The sequence below is a fragment of the Caretta caretta genome, chromosome 3 (genome assembly GCF_965140235.1).
Source record: "Caretta caretta isolate rCarCar2 chromosome 3, rCarCar1.hap1, whole genome shotgun sequence".
In the NCBI taxonomy this organism is placed as follows: Eukaryota; Metazoa; Chordata; order Testudines; family Cheloniidae; genus Caretta; species Caretta caretta.
This window is the reverse complement of record NC_134208.1, coordinates 24,609,876-24,628,371: the sequence shown is the minus strand read 5'-3', so window position 1 is coordinate 24,628,371 and position 18,496 is coordinate 24,609,876. Positions and strand designations below refer to the sequence as shown.

Genomic DNA, 18,496 nt, shown 5'->3' with positions numbered 1-18,496 from the left:
GAGGAAGTTGAGAGGAAATAATAGTCTCAGTTTGTAAGTACTGCTGCTCTTGACTAGAAAAAGATGAGCTGAAATGGAAGCTGCCAGTAAGATTGATGTGCACTACTCTTTGCAAACTATGGCAATGAGCACCTCATTATGAAGCTGTTATGATGTTTAGTCTATCCAACTGCTTCTTCATTCCAAGTGAAGTGCAGTGATCCCAAATCCAGTTTACCAGACTAAAACCTCATTTGTGTCTGCCACTTCCACTCAACCAAGAATGGCTCTTGAGTTGTGCTAAACCCTAGTCTCTCAAATATGCAAGATTATCCTTTTGAGAGCTGAAGCTCATTGCAGATTTAGAATGTACTGAGTTACATGGCAGAGGCATATCATTCAAACAGGGAGGTGTAACATGTCCTACACTATCTGTTTAGTTTAATTTGCACATATTCACTAATCCCACTCTAACAAAGTCATTGGGAATTTTGCCATTGACATCTGAGGCTCAGGATTAATTCCAGAACAAAAACTCAAATAGAGAGATTCTCTCCCTCCCCTGTAATGTTCCTGCAATTTTTTTTTTTTTTTTTAAAGGTAAGTGTTTCGGGTACTACTTTCTACTCTAGACCAAGCCTCAGGAATAACTTATAAAATTTCCAAAAGAAAATGACTTTTGTTTCAAGTTGATGGTGTCTGTAAATCAGGTGTTTAAAACCTTTTTTGAATCACCCCACCTGAGCTCCTTTTTTTAAAAAAAAGCTTGGAGCCCCTTCTCCCCAAAATAGCGAGAAGGTACTGCCACCTAGCACTAAGTGTTTAGATGGCATTGTTTGTTCAGATTAGGGGGGTCAAGCACCACAAGTTGCAACACCACTCACTCAAATTTGGTCCCGCCACCCCTCTGTCAAGACAGGCCATATTTGAGTGAGTGGCATTATGACCTCTGGTGCTTGGGTGTCTCACACGCTTTTACTTTACTTATTGCATTATCAGAAGACTTGTTTTACCCTCCCTAGAAACTTTGACATACCTCACACCCTGCCTGAGAACCTCTGCTTTGAATCATGGAGCATCAGTTGTCTGTGGGACCTCTTTGGTAGACAATTCTGACTTTTTTTTTTTAAATAATTTAATTGTCTCACAATGAATAACAAACAATTTTGCTATATGTACTGGTGTATAGTATGCAAAGACCAAGATTAAGTTATGGGAATCAAACGAAGAATTTGAGAATCAAGCAGTGGACATTTGTGTTTTTGGAAGGGACTATCCAGGAGAGGATTTCCTTTTCTTAATGAAGTGCTTTGTAGGCAAAAAGAAAACCAAAGAAAAAACAGAACCTCTGATTTAATAAATAGTACAATGGACTGGGAGCTTCTGAAATACTGGGTTCTTATGTGGTTCTGAAGTGAGTTGGCTATGTAATAGTCAAAAAGGCTCTTGAAGTATTGCAGCTCAGTAAAAGTGAATGAAGGCAGGACCTCCCAGAAAGAGTTATACTACTGACCCTTAGCTACTACTGCTGAAATCTTAACTTAGAAACCTGAGGGAATAGGTTTTCGGTGAAATATCAAAAAAGAGCTAAGCAGAAAACTGCACCATTCCAGAAAAGGTCTCACTTTTCTTTCTGCAGTCTCTCTCTGGCTGGCTTCTTATGACTGAACATCTTGAGTTGTCAGCCAAAAGGCTTTGCAGAAAAGCAATCACAACTCCTCTTTTTTCCTACACGTGTGCTTGCTCGCTCATACTCATATTACTTTGGTTATCTCTGCAAGAGATATTTCTAATATGCAAAGAAAAGAAATGTGAAAACAAATTATGTAACTGATCTGTGCTGTACACATCACATTTGTCAATAGAGAGAGAATTTGTATCCTCCTCTGAAAACACAGGTATCAGTCTTTTGAGGAACTTAGCCTGTGTTTTCAATGTATTGTAGGGTTCTTAACTTTATTTTCAGTGTCAGGAAACGTGAAAATATAAAATCATATTTGGGAAGAATTGCTCTGATTCTGGAGCTGAGAGTTAAATAGCAAAATTATGAAGGTTAGGGCTTATCAGGGCAAGATTAGCATTTAATGTTTTTCATAACAGGATTAAGGAAGTACATCTTTTAGCCTTGTAAAGGTGTCAGAAAACCTAATGAAAGGCTTGTGAACCAACTCTACTTGGCTCTGCTTGCGTTCCACCAGTTATTTGCTCTGACCTGATGTAGATGATAATTTTGATAGGATAAGGGAGGCACAGTCATCTACAATTTGAAAAAATCTCTGAGAAAAAGGTGGCAGAACCACAGAATGAAACAGAAGTCAGAAAAGAAGTAAACCTCCAGAGTGAAGACTAGAATGAAGGGCGTGAGGAAGGGAGTGAGTCCATATAGCAGCTTCTGTCTTTATTATTTTAAAACGTAAACCAAATAATTAGGTGAAGAAACATAATATTAAGGAGCCACATTCACAGTGGGGTCCAAATAGCCATGTGTACTATTTATATGCAACATGCCCCTTGCAGGGTTCTGATGGCTTTGAAAACATAGAAAGCAGTAAGGGCTTTTAAACGCCTCACAAACTATCTAAAGCAGGGGTGGGCAAACCTTTTGGCGCAAGGGCTGCAAAACTGTACGAAAGGCTGGGTATGGAAGGCTGTGCCTCCCCAAACAGCCTGTTCCCCCCCCCACTTCCTGCCCCCTGACTGCCCCCCTCAGAACTCCCAACCCATCCAACCCACCCTGCTTCTTGTCCCCTGACCACCCCCTCCTAGGACACCTGCCCCTGACTACCCCCCATCCCCCCGGACGCCCACTCCCTATCCAACCGCCCTCTGCTCCTTGTCCCCTGACTGCCCCCTCCCGGGACCCCCTGCCCCTAACTGCCCCCCAGAATCCCACACCCCAACCCCCTGACGGGCCCCACCGGGACTCCCAACCCTCCCTGTTCCCCATCCCCTGACCACGCCCCCCTCCCCGAACCTTCGCCTCATCCAACTGCTCCCTGACTGCTCCCCACCCCCTTACCATGCTGCTCGCAACCCCGCCGCCCAGCCGGAGCCAGCTGTGCTTCCCAACCTGCCTGGTAGGAGCAGCGGGCCAGAGCAGTGCCCGTGCAGCGGCCTGGCTACGGGGGAGGGGGAACAGCCAGGGAGGGGCCGGGGACTAGCAACACCACCCAATTCTTATGTACAACAGCTTTTTAGCTAAGTTGCTGTGATCAGAATTGATATTTACCAGTCTTCTTCTGAGGCAGCTGTTGTGGTGGTGGTATTTCTGAAGCATCATGAGAGTGTTTGGCATTTTATAGACAAAATGTACCTGAGAGACCGCAAATCATTAATATATGATAGATCAGGAAAGATGTATTGATATAAAGGTGTCAGAAAACCTGATGAAAGGCTTGTGAAGAGCCAGAGATTACACAGGCCAGAGATGCTGACCAGAGTACTTGAGAAGCAATCTGTACTTTAAAGACCGCCTGTGCCAGTACTGTATGACCAGACATGGGAAGAAAGAGCTAGATAGGACAAGCCTGATCTGGTAACCTCAACAGAGACAAAACTATACCTCTACTGAGAGCCAAGCACAACTAGATCCTTCAAGGCCAAACCTGAGATGCACTAATTAGATACCAGAGTCCTAATACAGATCAAAAATAAATTTAACCTGACTATCTCATTCATGTTGTCCTCAGCCATTGAAGAGGATTGTTTAGTTTCTCAGAGGAAGCTTCTAAACCTCAAGAAGTTGTAACTGGTTATCTTCTGGAGTGGTTTCCTGATAACTGTAATATTAAAAGGAAATAAGAGGTGGTTCATTCTACTTTGACTATAACCATTTATTTCCATATTCGTAGTTAGTTACTCTGAAATGATACATTCCTTAGAAGTAGTTGGAGATTGACATGCTGTAATTAGATGCCTAAGCAGCTGGCCACAGTCCAGTGACAAACTTTTAATTGATTTTTAAATGTGTATTCAAGCTATACAGTTATGTATCCAGTTTATTCAGCTGCAACTCTACAGCTCCCCAGTCCTCTTGAATTATCAATTTATTCATTATGCTAATGATATAACCTATGTTTGTGCTGCAAATTCAAGCCATGTAATTTAGCAGTACTCTGTAAACTGTAAGCTCCTTGGAGTAAGGACTTTGTAAAAAGTCATGCACGCCAGTGGTTCCACAGGAACAATGGATTATAAAAAATCAAAATTAAAGTAGCAATCATTGTTTCATTTACTTTGTCAGTAAATGCCTCCATAGTAGAGCTCTCGGGACTACTGTTTGCTCATATATGGCATGAACAATTTGAGTTACCATTTTTGTAAATTGTCTTTATTTTGTTTAAAGCCTTAATTAACATGCATTAAGCTTATTTGAAGTGATCAGTTGCTCTTACCTATACAAAAATATTTGATAGGACACACTTCTGTCATACAAACATAAGGCCCTTAAGTTTATGTCAGTGTAGTACCAACTAGCTACTTAATTTAATAAGATCTATACATTTTATTGCCACACACAATTTTTCAGTAACTACTTTTACTCAATACGTGGGCAGTCATTATCAAATTAGGAATTGGGGGAAGGGGATGGAGGGAGCGATAGTAGAGTTAAACTATTAAAACAAAACTGTCTGGTTAGTAGATCATCATCCCATGTGATAGAGATTGGATGTTTTGGTCTAAAGTCGTTGGGATTAATATAGCTGAAAATGTAATGGCCTGTGGTATACAGGAGGTCAGACTAGATAATCCCTTCTGTCTTTAAACTCTCTCAAACTCAAGTTTGTCAGGAGTTCAGGAATTCAGTTCTCCATTAACACAAGCTGATTCTCATTCTGTTGCCTTGGATTTCCCAATATCCAAACATTTTGCACTCTGGCCTTACTCTTCGAAGATTCCAAACATTTTTTTACCAAACTATTTTTTTTTCTTATAGGCCCCTCGCTTTAATTTTTTGAGTTGTCTTCTCATCTAAGTCTCCAATACAACAAAGCACTTAAGTGTGTTTTTAAAGTGCTTGGGTGAATCAGGACGTAAATCTCTGCTATAGCATGATTTCAAAACAACTCTGTTTTGGCCATTTGACTGTTTAAGGGCCACATCATGCCATTGGTTTCAGTGCTTAAAAAAATAATGTGGAATTCTGCTTGTAAATCAATGTCATAATGTCTCTAAGCCCTGGTCTACGCTACACAGTTAGTTAGGTCAACATAAGGTAGCTTACATCGACATAACTATGTTATTGTACACACTACAGCCTTGCTCCCACTCATGTAAGTGCCCTACTACACCGACATAATAACTCCACCTCCCTGAGAGACGTAGGGCTTATGTCAGTGTAGTTAGGGTGACGGTGTCCATGTAGACACTGGTTTACTTACATTGGCTGTTGGCTGTCATTCTTGTCAATTTCATAGCTCCCTGCTGGAGCTATGAAATTGACAAGAAAGTCTTCCCCACTCCCAGCTGGGCTGCTGCCGGCTGCCTGGGCTCCCCACTCAGAGCCCAGGTGGCTGCCCCATTCCTGATGGAGAAGCAGGAGCTCTGGCAGGTACCTGGAAGCCCACGGTGCAGCTGGGCTCCCGACAAGGAGCAGAGTTGAGAGCCCGGGCTGTCAGCTCCCTCCATTGCCTCTCTGCTAGCCTGTCTTCCACCCCTTCCATAATATTGTGAATACATTATGGTGTGTACTGTCTCTCTGAAATCCAAACCCATGCCTTTATCTCTTTTTATCAAGACAATAGAAGCTCCCTTCTCCGTGGAACTCCTCAAAGTCCCAGCTTCTCAGACCTCTGCTGATGAGAATGTTATTCCACTACTGAGACATGTAAACAAATGTGACCTTCTCTTTTGATTGTCTTTCCAGTCACATCAAGACACACAGTTGAAAATTACCCTCCTGGTTTACACAACCCTTCTTGAAATTGCTCCTGTCTGTCACTATGTTTTTTCTCTACTTTACTTTCCTGTCATCTAATACTGGTACCATCTCTCTCTTCTTCTGTTAGTGCAAGACCCTCTTCTGCAGCTCCTGTCATTTAAAACTACCTTCCTGTTTGTGTCTGTCTTATTCGTCATTTCAAATCTTAGTCAAAACCAATTTTTGTACCCCCACCCATACCTCTGAATTTCTTTCCTTTTTTCTTTTTTAATGCATGGATTCTGTAAAGCGTTTGGGATGCAGTTTGTGTGAAAGACTACAAAATTGTGTTAGATTACACCTAACAGATATCAATGTTTTACATTAGTTTAAACTTTAATATGTGCCATGTTTCCCTCTCTCTCTCTAAAAGGGAGTGCCAGGAGTTGGAAAAGAACAGGCTTTAAAGTTAATTGAGACTTTGCGAGGTCAAAGTTTACTCCAGAGGTAAAGTTAAAGTTTGTCTTGTCTCCTAAAATATTTCGGGGTTTTAAATTATCTTATTGAAAGGCAGTATTATGATGCAGTTTGAACCTGAGTCTACACTACTCATGTTTTAATTTTTAAGGAAACAAAATATTAAATTACTTACATGATGATCAGCTGTGTATTCAAACAATACATTCTGCCAGGCAAACTATCTTTTTAAAGTTAATTATTGCTTAAAATTGCATAAACTCCTAGTCCCTATTCTTGCAAACAACAACACACGTATACATGTTTGCAGGATCAGAGCAGGTAGATCCTGATCCCAAGACCACAAAAGTAATTTGGAAAGACTCTCGTTGACTTTAATGGGCTTTAGATCCTAATGTTGTCTGGTATGACTTGCCCTGTTGCCCTAATGAGTCTTAAAGCTAGACATCCCAATAATCCATAGTACATACTCAAAAGTACATTTACTGCAAACAAATTGTGTAATGGAAAACTGGATAGTTTTAAGAGGATGAATTAGATGGTATGATTTTTTTCCCTCATATTTAACTTAAGTGGTAGAATTTGCATGAATAAGCTATGGGATTGCATTACATTAACATTTCTAATATAATTTTAGGTTTGATCAATGGAAAGGACAGCTTCAATGTGGTAATGCGTCTGCTCTAACAGTTAACAAGATGACTCATTATTCTGTGTGCCATCATCCAGGTCAGTATGAAAAGGGGTAGATTTTTGTTTTAATTTGAGATACATTTTATTTGCTCCCCCAACCAGCGCCCCTGGGTAATGATGCTGCCCTGCATTCTGGAGCCTTATAAGTATAATACCTTTTTAAAAAGGATAATGCCCTTTAAAATATTTTAAATCACTTGCATTAAAAATTGCTTTTTATGTAGGTCTCAACTTCTGGATTATATTTCTTTAAAAAGTATAAAAGGTCTCTCTTGCGGATTGGTGATGGAGTAAGAACTTTTTTATTTTTTTTAACCGGCAGGCCACTGGTACAAACCTAGGCCCTGTTGTGTGCAGAAGTTGTTAACAGTGAATTGCTGTTAGGTGGTGTAGGTCTAGTTTGGGCAGGTGTATCCATCACAAACTGCCATCATAGTTGGTACCTTTTTGGCAGTGTCAAGAAAGAGGGCAAAGACTGAACTGACATTGAGGCTGAACGACTCAGTCATTCATGCTGGCAGGCCCTCCATTGGCAGGATTGAGATATATTAGCAGAGAAGATTTGCATTGCTATTCCTCTCACTGTCTGGATTTTATTTTTAAAGTGGCATTCAGTCTCAAGGACTCTGTTCAAACCCAATGCTGCTTACAGCAAGAATATTTTTTTTTTGGAGGGGATAGAGAGAGAGAGTCTTTCATTCCACAGTTTTGTCACTATCTCACGTATGCATGATGTTTGTGGGCCTTTAGAGAGAGAATTTTCCAGAATAACATTCTGCAACATTTGAACTAACAAGAAAAATCTGATTTTTATTGTAACTATTACTTGGTATTGCTAGTGTGCTTAGCTCTGTATACAGCAGCTTTTGGTGATATACCCATGTATATGGGTATATGACAGGTTTTAGGGTAGCAGCCGTGTTCGTCTGTATCCGCAAAAAGAAAAGGAGTACTTGTGGCACCTTAGAGACTAACCAATTTATTTGAGCATAAGCTTTCGTGAGCTACAGCTCACTTCATCGGATGCATTCAGTGGAAAATACAGTGGGGAGATTTATATACACAGAGAACGTGAAACAATGAGTGTTACCATACACACTGTAACCAGAGTGATCAGGTAAGGTGAGCTACTACCAGCAGGAGAGCGGCGGCGGGGGAAACCTTTTGCAGTGATAATCAAGGTGGGCCATTTCCTAAAGAAACTACACCATTTGCTCAAGGAACTCCCTGAAAAAGCACAAAAACAAATCCGCACAGACACACCCCTGGATCCCCGACCAGGGGTATTCTAACTGCTACCCAAGATCCATAAACCTGGAAATCCTGGACGCCCCATCATCTCAGGCATTGGCACCCTGACAGCAGGATTGTCTGGCTATGTAGACTCCCTCCTCAGGCCCTACGCTACCAGCACTCCCAGCTATCTTCGAGACACCACTGACTTCCTAAGGAAACTACAGTCCATCGGTGATCTTCCTGAAAACACCATCCTAGCCACTCTGGATGTAGAAGCCCTCTACACCAACATTCCACACAAAGATGGACTACAAGCCATCAGGAACAGTATCCCCGATAATGTCATGGCAAACCTGGTGGCTGAACTTTATGACTTTGTCCTCACCCATAACTATTTCACATTTGGGGACAATGTATACCTTCAAGTCAGCGGCACTGCTATGGGTACCCGCATGGCCCCACAGTATGCCAACATTTTTATGGCTGACTTAGAACAACGCTTCCTCAGCTCTCGTCCCCTAATGCCCCTACTCTACTTGCGCTATATTGATGACCTCTTCATCATCTGGACCCATGGAAAAGAAGCCCTTGAGGAATTCCACCCTGATTTCAACAATTTCCATCCCACCATCAACCTCAGCCTGGACCAGTCCGCACAAGAGATCCACTTCCTGGACACTACGGTGCTAATAAGCGATGGTCACATAAACACCACCCTATACCGGAAAGCTACTGACCGCTATTCCTACCTACATGCCTCCAACTTTCATCCAGACCACACCACACAATCCACTGTCTACAGCCAAGCTCTACGATACAACGGCATTTGCTCCAACCCCTCAGAGATCTTGTAGGTGTTTGTCTCTGTCTATCAAGTGTTCTTACAACTACAATACCCACCTGCTGAAGTGAAGAAACAGATTGACAGAACCAGAAGAGTACCCAGAAGTTACCTACTACAGGACAGGCCCAACAAAGAAAATAACAGAATGCCACTAGCCATCACCTTCAGCTCCCAACTAAAACCTCTCCAACGCATCATCAAGGATCTACAACCTATCCTGAAGGATGACCCATCACTCTCACAGATCTTGGGAGACAGACCAGTCCTTGCTTACAGACAGCCCCCCAAATACTCACCAGCAACCACACACCACACAACAGAACCACTAACCCAGGAACCTATCCTTGCAACAAAGCCTGTTGCCAACTGTGTCCACATATCTATTCAGGAGACACCATCATAGGGCCTAATCACATCAGCCACACTATCAGAGGCTCGTTCACCTGCACATCTACCAATGTGATATATGCCATCATGTGCCAGCAATGCCCCTCTGCCATGTACATTGGCCAGACTGGACAGTCTCTACGTAAAAGAATAAATGATAAATGGACACAAATCAGATGTCAAGAATTATAACATTCAAAAACCAGTCGGAGAACCCTTCAGTCTCTTTGGTCACTCAATTACAGACCTAAAAGTGGCAATACTTCAACAAAAAAAACTTCAAAAACAGACTCCAATGAGAGACTGCTGAATTGGAATTAATTTGAAAACTGGATACAATTAACTTAGGCTTGAATAAAGACTGGGAGTGGATGTGTCACATTACACAAAGTAAAACTATTTCCCCATGTTTGTTCCTGCCCCCCCCCCCCCCCCCGTTCCTCAGACATTCTTGTCAACTGCTGGAAATGGCCCACCTTGATTATCACTACAAAAGCCTCCCCCCCGCCACCCCACACCTTACCTGATCGCTCTCGTTACAGTGTGTATGGTAACACCCATTGTTTCATGTTCTCTGTGTAAATAAATCTCCCCACTGTATTTTCCACTGAATGCATCCGATGAAGTGATCTGTAGCTCGCAAAAGCTTATGCTCAAATAAATTTGTTAGTTTCTAAGGTGCCACAAGTAATCCTTTTCTTTCAACTTTATGAAACACTAGTGTAGTTTGAGAAACATGGTTCATCTCGTTCTCTTTCTTCCTTTTTCTGTAGGCTCTTGTAAGGACCATAAGCTCAGTGGATGTAAACTGTGTGGAAGTATTAAGTACTGTGAACCCCATGACTACCCATACTGCTGCCCTTGTGAGTGGCATTGTTCAGAGCGAGCGAAACAGACAAATGCAGTGGAGGACAATATCAGAAAGTAGGAATGTCTTCAAAATGAACTGCTCCTCATTGCTTTCAGGTGCAGGTTGAGCATGCAAGTCCTGCATCACACACATTTCTATCCTATTCCTAATGTGTATGTTTTACTTGCAGAAAAGCTAGAGGTTGTGAGGGCTTTCCATTTTCTGAGGTAACTAAAAAGCCTGCTAAAGGTTCATTTTGAATTAGTGAATTGGATTTTCAGCTAACTTTCTTCTAAGTGTCCTCTTTTCGCTTTATTTCAAGGTTATTGAAGAATTTCTTGTAAACAAAAACAAGCTGGTCAGGATAATGGAGTGCCAGAGGCCAAATTTATTGTCCTTTCAGGTACAGAATGATACATAGAGAATCCAGCTCTTTGACATGTTATATTTGTTAGTATGCAATGCACTTGAGAATATTAATGTTAATTAGTAACTTTTATTAGTGGGAAGAATGAAAGAACCTTGCTACAACCTTAATATACATATTTGTTTGGAAATCTGAAATTAAGGCCTTAGAATAGCTGTAGAAGGGGACAATGTAGTGAGAGAAACAGGAAAACAGGGTCACTCACAACTACTGCAGCTTTAGCTAGATATGAAGTTCCTTTTCACATCCTGTCCTGAATAGTTGAGTTATGGCAGCTGGTCCTCACTTACCAGTTCTGAATTGCCACCTACCAAATTTGAAGGCTTTTCGGTGACAGTCCATCATCCCAAAAATTCAAAGATCTGCCCTGGCATGCTCCCCTGAGGTTATGTGAGTGGATGTAGATTTTATCAGCCTACAGTGTGCGTGAGAGATCAATGTATCATTAACACTGTTTTCCAGTACAATGGGTGAGATCCTCATCTGGTGTAAAACAGCACAGCACAACTGACTTCAGTGTAACTAGTATGACTTACAGTAGTTACAGATCTGGACCATTAATAGCTCCATAGGAGTGAGCAGAATGTAGCTTTCTGCCTAGTGGGAAAGGAGAAGGATGATCTATTAAACAAGAAAATAATGGGGGGCCAGGAAATACCTAAAAATAACAACCCTACAGAGAGAAGGAAAGCATGCAAGGGAGAGAGCGGGCAGAGAACACATGAAAGAAACTGGACAGAATAAAAGAGAATTTGGTGGCAACTGTCATGGGTTGGTAAAAAGGACACATTGTAATGTCCATTTGCTAATCTGTAGCAAAGAGAGCTGCATCATATATTATTTAAAAAAAAAAAAAAAGTGAACCGCTGGTCTCTTCTTTCAAGAAATCTGTTTCGATATTGATGTTATATTGTTCTTCTAAGCATTAGTGCTATAAATGATGCCTTCATTGTGCTGTTGAACTAGGCTGACTACCAGTAGCCTACCAGTGAGAACTCTGCATTTATACATTTAATCAAACTCTAAGATGTGTTTTAGTTGTACTCTTATCAATACAAAAGGACACATGATTGAAATGTATACATGAAATTATATTTAATCAACACAGTTGAAGAGGTCACCTTACAGTAGAACAGCTTTGTCTATAAGTCTGTAGATAAAATTTGAGACTGATATTTACAATGCAAAGATTGGTGATGCCATTTAGTGCTAATCACAGAAATACGCCAGCCCTTTATGCCTTGAGTGAGTGATTATGTTCTTGTGCCCAGAAAAGAATTCTCCCAGGTTTATTGTGCGGGGTGATTTCAGTGTCCATTGGGACAATGACTCTTCTAGATTGACTTACAGACTACCCAGCAACATAAATGTGCAATCTTATCAAGTGGATTCTTGTGGCATAAAAGAGAACTATCCATCTGAATTTTGTTTTGGGGCTGATGTACAGAAGTTGGAAACTATACCCTTCTTGGTTAGGTCATCTCCAAGGCTAATGTTAAGGCTCACCTTTCCTGGCAGGGCAGAAGATCTGTTTCGATGTTCCACCTTCTCAGACTACTGGCACAGTTTACAAGAACGATGTATAGACAATGGACCATTAATGAGTACTCTAGTGGAATGTGATAAAAATCTGTGGGGGTGCATGCATGGGAGAGATACGTTATCAGAATCTGATGAGAAAATTTTTAGCTTTCAATGTGGCCTTCCCATTCCTCCTGCTGCTACTATACAACTGCTCCCTTAACTCTCAGATGAGCAGGCTGCTATATCTATCCTCTTATGGATGTCCATTATTCTGCCATCTTGCACTGAGAGGTCATTAGTGTCTTACCATAAGGTGGGTATTGAACCGATGTATAAAACATAATAGATATTTAAAGTGTCCATTGAAATAACTGTTAAGGACACTGTAACAACAAAGTAAGAAGGTATTAAGGTTGTGTTTCTTAACAGAGATTTGCTTTTGAGAAGATGGAATGGACCAAACACTATGCATGCAAGAAACTGTTGTCACTGTTGACACGCTATGACATGATCAAAAGAAAGTCTGGTCAGACAGATACAGAGCAACTGCAGGCAATACGGTAACATAATTTGTGAAGTTTTTGAATTCACTCCATATTTCTGTTCACTTTTGTTGCTGGAGAAAATCTTATTACTTATGAAGTAAAATTTACTTCCCCCTTTTACCTCATCCTTGAGTTATGTGCTGCCTTTTGAAAATGGTAAAAGCTTAAAGCAGTGTCACATTTCTGTCATTGCTGCTACACAAAAGTAAAGTGTAAAGTAAAATGTGTACAAAAGTTTCTTTAATGCTAGTTTATAGATCATGATTCTTCACTTTTAGCCATAGTCTCCTCAACTTCAATGGGACTATATATGAGATACCACACTATGGGCATGAGTCTTTGCTCATTGAAGTCCATGCACAATCAGGCCTGTGGTCTATAAATCTTAGTGGGTAACAGTTTGCAGCTGGGGAGCTGAAGTTCTTGTCATACCTACTGGCTTTTCTCTTGTTATGGCTAATAGTGAATGGTCTTGCTGTTGAATTTTACTATACTTTCTTGTCAAGAACGAATATCATTATTGTCTAACTCTGTTAAACTTTCAGTTCAGTATTACCATCAAATTCTAGTCCCAATTCAGCAAAAAAGGGGATGCAGAGAGGCTGTGCACTGCTTAGATGATATACCCACACACATTGCCAGTATGTACCTGTGACAATCTCATCACCAATCTTGCACCCTCATGGATACCCAAAGACATCTGATTACCCTTCTCCTTTCCTGCATGGGTGCAAAGCCACCACTGAGCAGAGTTATGCCACTACATAGCATAGTAATTTCCCTTTCTGCTTCTGTGTAGCACATCCAGTTTCCATATATGCAGGATTAGTGCCTAAAACCTGGTTCACCACACATTTACCCATTTTTACTTTATTGTGAGTAGTTCCATTGATTTCAGTGGGACTGCTCACAGATGTGAAATAGCACAAGCGGTAAGGTGAGTTTTTGCAGGATCAGTGGTGGTTATTCAGAATTCTGTCCCAAAGAAATATTGGAAGCAGGGACTGAGTGGTTTGTAGGAGTGTTAGTAGGACGTGGAACTTTTTAACCTCTAAGTTGCTGGTTCAAATCAACTTAATTTTGCTATTGGCAGTGATCATCTGATGGCTGCTCACTTGCAACTGTCAGTGTAACAAAAAAGCATCGTCAGCGTATGTACACACACACACACACACACCCCTAAATAAACTGCACAATGCAGATAAAATGAATATTGCCCCCCAAGCAATATCTCTCTGGCTCAAAACTCTCCAGTCTGAGCAAAGAGACACAAGAAGTGAATGAACTGAGTCACAACTACTGTGTCAGATCGTCCACATGCTAGGGTTGATGGCGATAGGGCAGTATGAGGAAGTTTTTCAGTATCACTGCCTTTGTATCTCTTTTGAGAAGGGGACTTCGCTCTCCAGTGATGCTCATCTGGTACCTGTTTATGACCTCTACGTTCACTAATGGTCTGTTTAAATGTTCAAAGTCAAGAACTGAAGTTTATTATTTACCCGCACCAAAGAAAAAATTACAATCTTAAAAGAAAATCTTTCTGATTTTTAGAATCTGTACTAAATCTACTGATAGAGGAATAGGATTTTTTTCCCTCTGATTAATTTGCATGGATTATAAAATTAAAATTTTGCAATAGGTTTGTGATTTTTCATATTTCTTGCTTTAGCAAAATCACTTAGTGAAGTTGGTACCATGTCTGCTTTTGTTTCACAGGATAGTCAAGACACGTGTTAAAAATGGAATTCCTTGTTTTGAAATTGAATGGCAAAAACCAGGTTGGTGCTGTCTTGTAAACGCATGGGTTATTCTGTAATGTAACTAAAAACAGTGGACAAAAATCCCCTTTAAAGGAAGTGGGCAGCCAGCAATGTGCACAAGTGACCTGTAGTACAGATTGGACAACTGTTCTATGAACGTATGCAGAAAACACACACTTTTAAAATCAAACAGATTGACAGTGCAAACAATGAACCCTTGGTGGGGGAGGAGTTATCTGTGGCAGTCTTTAGGCATGTCAGAGCAGCACTTGGTGCACAGTTGGAGGAGAGCAAAGATGCCCCTTACACTGGCTTGGGGATCACGACAGCACATTGGACTCCAGTTTTATTTCTTCTTGGCCCCAGCATATCCCCTGTATTATGGTGGCACTACTTCAAATGAAAAAATCCCCCAGGATAGGAGAATCTCAACTGCCCGCATCAGACTGGTGCAAAGGGGCCTTAGCATGACCATGGTCTGGCCTGTAATCTTCTGCTACTGACATTTATATTGAAAATTGCAGGTAAGGACAAGGAAACTGCATTGTTCTTGCTTTGGTCCTTTCCCTTTCTCCATGCCCTCAGCCCTAATGTGCCTTTGTTAATTTTCTAGAGCATTATGTTACAGCAGATGATCAGCCCACAGAGTCCTTTGTGGTTACAGTAGAGGAAGAATCTTTGTTTCAGTCTGCCTATCCTGACATAGTTGGCATCTATAAAGTGGAAAAGTTGGAAGTTTTGGAAAAAAAACAGAGAAGTAAGTTTGAAAGCTGACCAGTGCTTAGCACTCTGTGAGTACTGCCATAACACAAATAATAAAGATATTTTCAGGACTGCATCAGCTCTTCCATAGCTGTTTATACATCATATTCAGTGGAAGATTATGGCCCTAGCAAGATCCCATCTTCTTCTCTCACCCTGCTCTTTTTCATCTGCTAGCATTATAAATTCTGAACAGCTGAGGTTAATTTTTGTTTTTTACTTTGACAGCAAAGAAACACCTATTGTTTATATATAGTCTTTTTGTCTTTTCAGGTAAGAAAAATAAAGAAAAAGAACACTCAAATATCGATGGTAAAGTTACTGATCTTCTGTCTCTGATGAATTTGCAATCTACACGTGAAAGCTTTCCTGAGCAGAATTGCAAGTCAGATTTAAAAACTTTTCCTGATAATCAAATGCAGCAGAAAATTGTCTCCAAATCTAATGATTCCCTTTTAGCTGCAGATTTCTCCACTGTAATTGCGCAGTTACAAAACCCAGTATCTACCCTTCCTCTAACTGCTTCACCCAACACTCAATATCAGAGAGTTTTAGATGACTCTCTTACTTCAGCAGCACAGTTTACTCAACTCCCTGAGGCATCATCCTCTTATGTTTCCTGTATAATAGCTGATCTACAATTGAGTGGCATTGATTGGGAAGGAACCTCCTTCAGCATTTCACCAGCACATGCTGATTCTGCCTGTTGTTCAGTGTCTGAGCTTGGTGCATCTAATAATTGTATAAGCCAACCATGTACACTTCAGCACAAAACAAGAGAAAACACAAAATATTCTGGTGCTACACAATCTGATGATCCTTGCAGCAGAGCAGAGTATTTGGTTCCTACCCCTACTGATCTGGTAGGACAGCTTCAGAAGTTGCCTTTAAGAGAACGAATATTTCTGAAGACGTCTGTGCAGAAGGATACTTCACTGTCTCTAAACATAGTGCAACCAAAACCTTTACAGTTGTTGAAACAAATGAAAGAAACATCAATTCCTGAGACTGTTTCCACTTATCCTTCAATTCAATTAAGTGACTCCACAAAGAAAATCAAAATGTTATCAGAAAAATATTTGAGGGTCTCTAGTATACAAAATTACCAGGAACAGTACAAAAAACCTGGCAACCTGCTACAAATGGAGCAAAAACACCCCAAACAAAACTGTTCAAAGTCTGTGGGTTTGAGCAGTCAAGCAGCAGAGCCTTTGCACTCCAAAGGTGAATCACTGAAGTTAGCAAAGGCCACAGATAACTGTCACATTAGAAAATTCTCTGCTCAAGCTACTTGGAAAACTTCCATTAAAAAGAGTGTTTGCCATGAGAGACCTTCTTCTAGTGAGGACAGTGATGATGGGAATATGATGGATAAAAATCAGACTTATAGAATTAAACAGCAGAGGCAACCGAATCCAGCTCAGATGAAGGAAAACACCACTAAAGAGAGGGGTAACGGAGGATCAAGTCTTCCAACTAAACGGAGAGAGAAAGCGGCAAATTTAAAAATAACTAGCAATAATTTGTCAATGGAAGTACCTCCAAAACCTGCCTCGGTAGTGGAAGCTAACAGTATTGGGCTTGGGGAACTATCATTTAAAAGATTAGATTCCTGTTCTTCTCTGCAACAAAGCAAAAATGACGACTGTGATGTATGGGTAGGTAGTCCCCTGCCTCTGTCTGAAAGGCTTAAACTAAGACTCAAAAGCAATTAGTACTTCATAAAAAATACATTATGCTAAACAGTTAACTTGGTGTCTAAAACTCCTACATAGTTCCTTTCCTCATATTTATAGCATTGGTATATGCAAGCTCAAGAGACACTGTGTTGCTAAGTTGACATAGTCCTAATTAATAAAAAGCATTGTGAAGTCCTGCTTACTTGGTACTGAAGTTTGAAATGTAAACATTGTCAAAATTATGCAGTCCCTGGAGTACAGCTGAAATGCACTGATATCCATTTACGACTGTATAGTGCTTTCTTGCCATAAGCACCATAGCCATGGACACAATATACAACACTGATATTTTATTCCAAAGGGGGTAAGGTTTATTTAATGAAGCATTAGCCTTTCGGCTTGTAAAGATAGACTCATAATATAGTTACAGTGTGCTATGCTGCTACCAGGTGTCCTCAGCAAGACAAACTGATACAGCTTTTGTGTAACTGAAATTCCCCATTGTACTCCACTCTCTTGATCGGGTGTTAACTTTAAAACAGGCTTACAAATACTTGGTTACCAGTGGTGTTGAGCATTTTTAAAATAAATGACCAGATAAATTCAGCAGTTGAGCTTGTCCAGCATGGCCGAATTTATTTGTCTGACATGTCCTGTAATAAACTGCTAGAACACATGCATGTTCCAGAAAAGGATTAATAACCACTTGAATCAGTGCCAGCTGAGTGGACTCAAAGTGAGTATTTTAGGTGCTTTCTATTTCTGTAATTGCTATCTCTAAACTTTTATTTAAGTGTAATTGAATTAAATTAATGTTTGTAGCTGGTGGCATTTTTTTGCTACAGAACAAGAAGCATGAAATCTCTGCAAGATTTGACTTGCCTTTAGGTAATAGCAAAGAAGAGGTTAAATTATAGGAAACCTAAAATTAAATTTGTTATTGCAACTTCATTTACAAGCATGACATATTTTAAATCATTGTAAAAGGAGCCTTGAAATTAGACTTAAAACAAAAAAGCAACACAATAGTTCTCATCCATTAATACAGAGATACAGCTCAATGGGACTACATATCCCAAAATACAATACAAATTCCCACAGATCACCAGTGAATTCCCCATTGGCTGTAGGTCAGGGATTCTCAAACTGGGTGTTATGACCCCTCAAACTGGAGGTTGTGACCCCTTAGGGGGTCATGAGGTGGTTACGTGGGGGTCACGAGCTATCAGCCCATGTAGGGGTTTGGCAATGGGCAGGACTGACAGGCCTGAGCCCCTGTTAAATTAATTTAATAGTAAATTAACACACACTCCTATTTTTAATTTGGGGGGGTCACATTCAGAGGATTGCTGTGTGAAGGGGGTCACAATACAAAATGTTTGAGAACTGCTGCGGTAGGTGAAGTTATGCATGACTTCATCATAGCTAGCAGTCAATGAAGAAGACTTTTTGATCAAGAAGGAATAATGTCAG

The 18,496-nt window shown here is 40.6% G+C and overlaps 1 protein-coding gene across 2 annotated transcripts in view; it reads left to right on the top strand.

Moving 5' to 3' along the window:
- The window catches only part of GEN1 (GEN1 Holliday junction 5' flap endonuclease), a 32,627-nt gene extending 14,998 nt beyond the window's left edge, over nt 1-17,629 (top strand). For both annotated transcript variants that reach the window (XM_048845568.2, XM_075126401.1), the window contains 9 exons: nt 6,273-6,346; nt 6,954-7,045; nt 10,250-10,400; nt 10,517-10,553; nt 10,649-10,729; nt 12,707-12,837; nt 14,539-14,600; nt 15,196-15,339; nt 15,618-17,629. In XM_048845568.2, the coding sequence (XP_048701525.2) occupies nt 6,273-6,346; nt 6,954-7,045; nt 10,250-10,400; nt 10,517-10,553; nt 10,649-10,729; nt 12,707-12,837; nt 14,539-14,600; nt 15,196-15,339; nt 15,618-17,059 (2,214 nt within the window). In that variant the 3' untranslated portion in view covers nt 17,060-17,629. The remainder of the gene's footprint in view (nt 1-6,272; nt 6,347-6,953; nt 7,046-10,249; nt 10,401-10,516; nt 10,554-10,648; nt 10,730-12,706; nt 12,838-14,538; nt 14,601-15,195; nt 15,340-15,617) is intronic.
- Nucleotides 17,630-18,496: the final 867 nt, after the last annotated feature.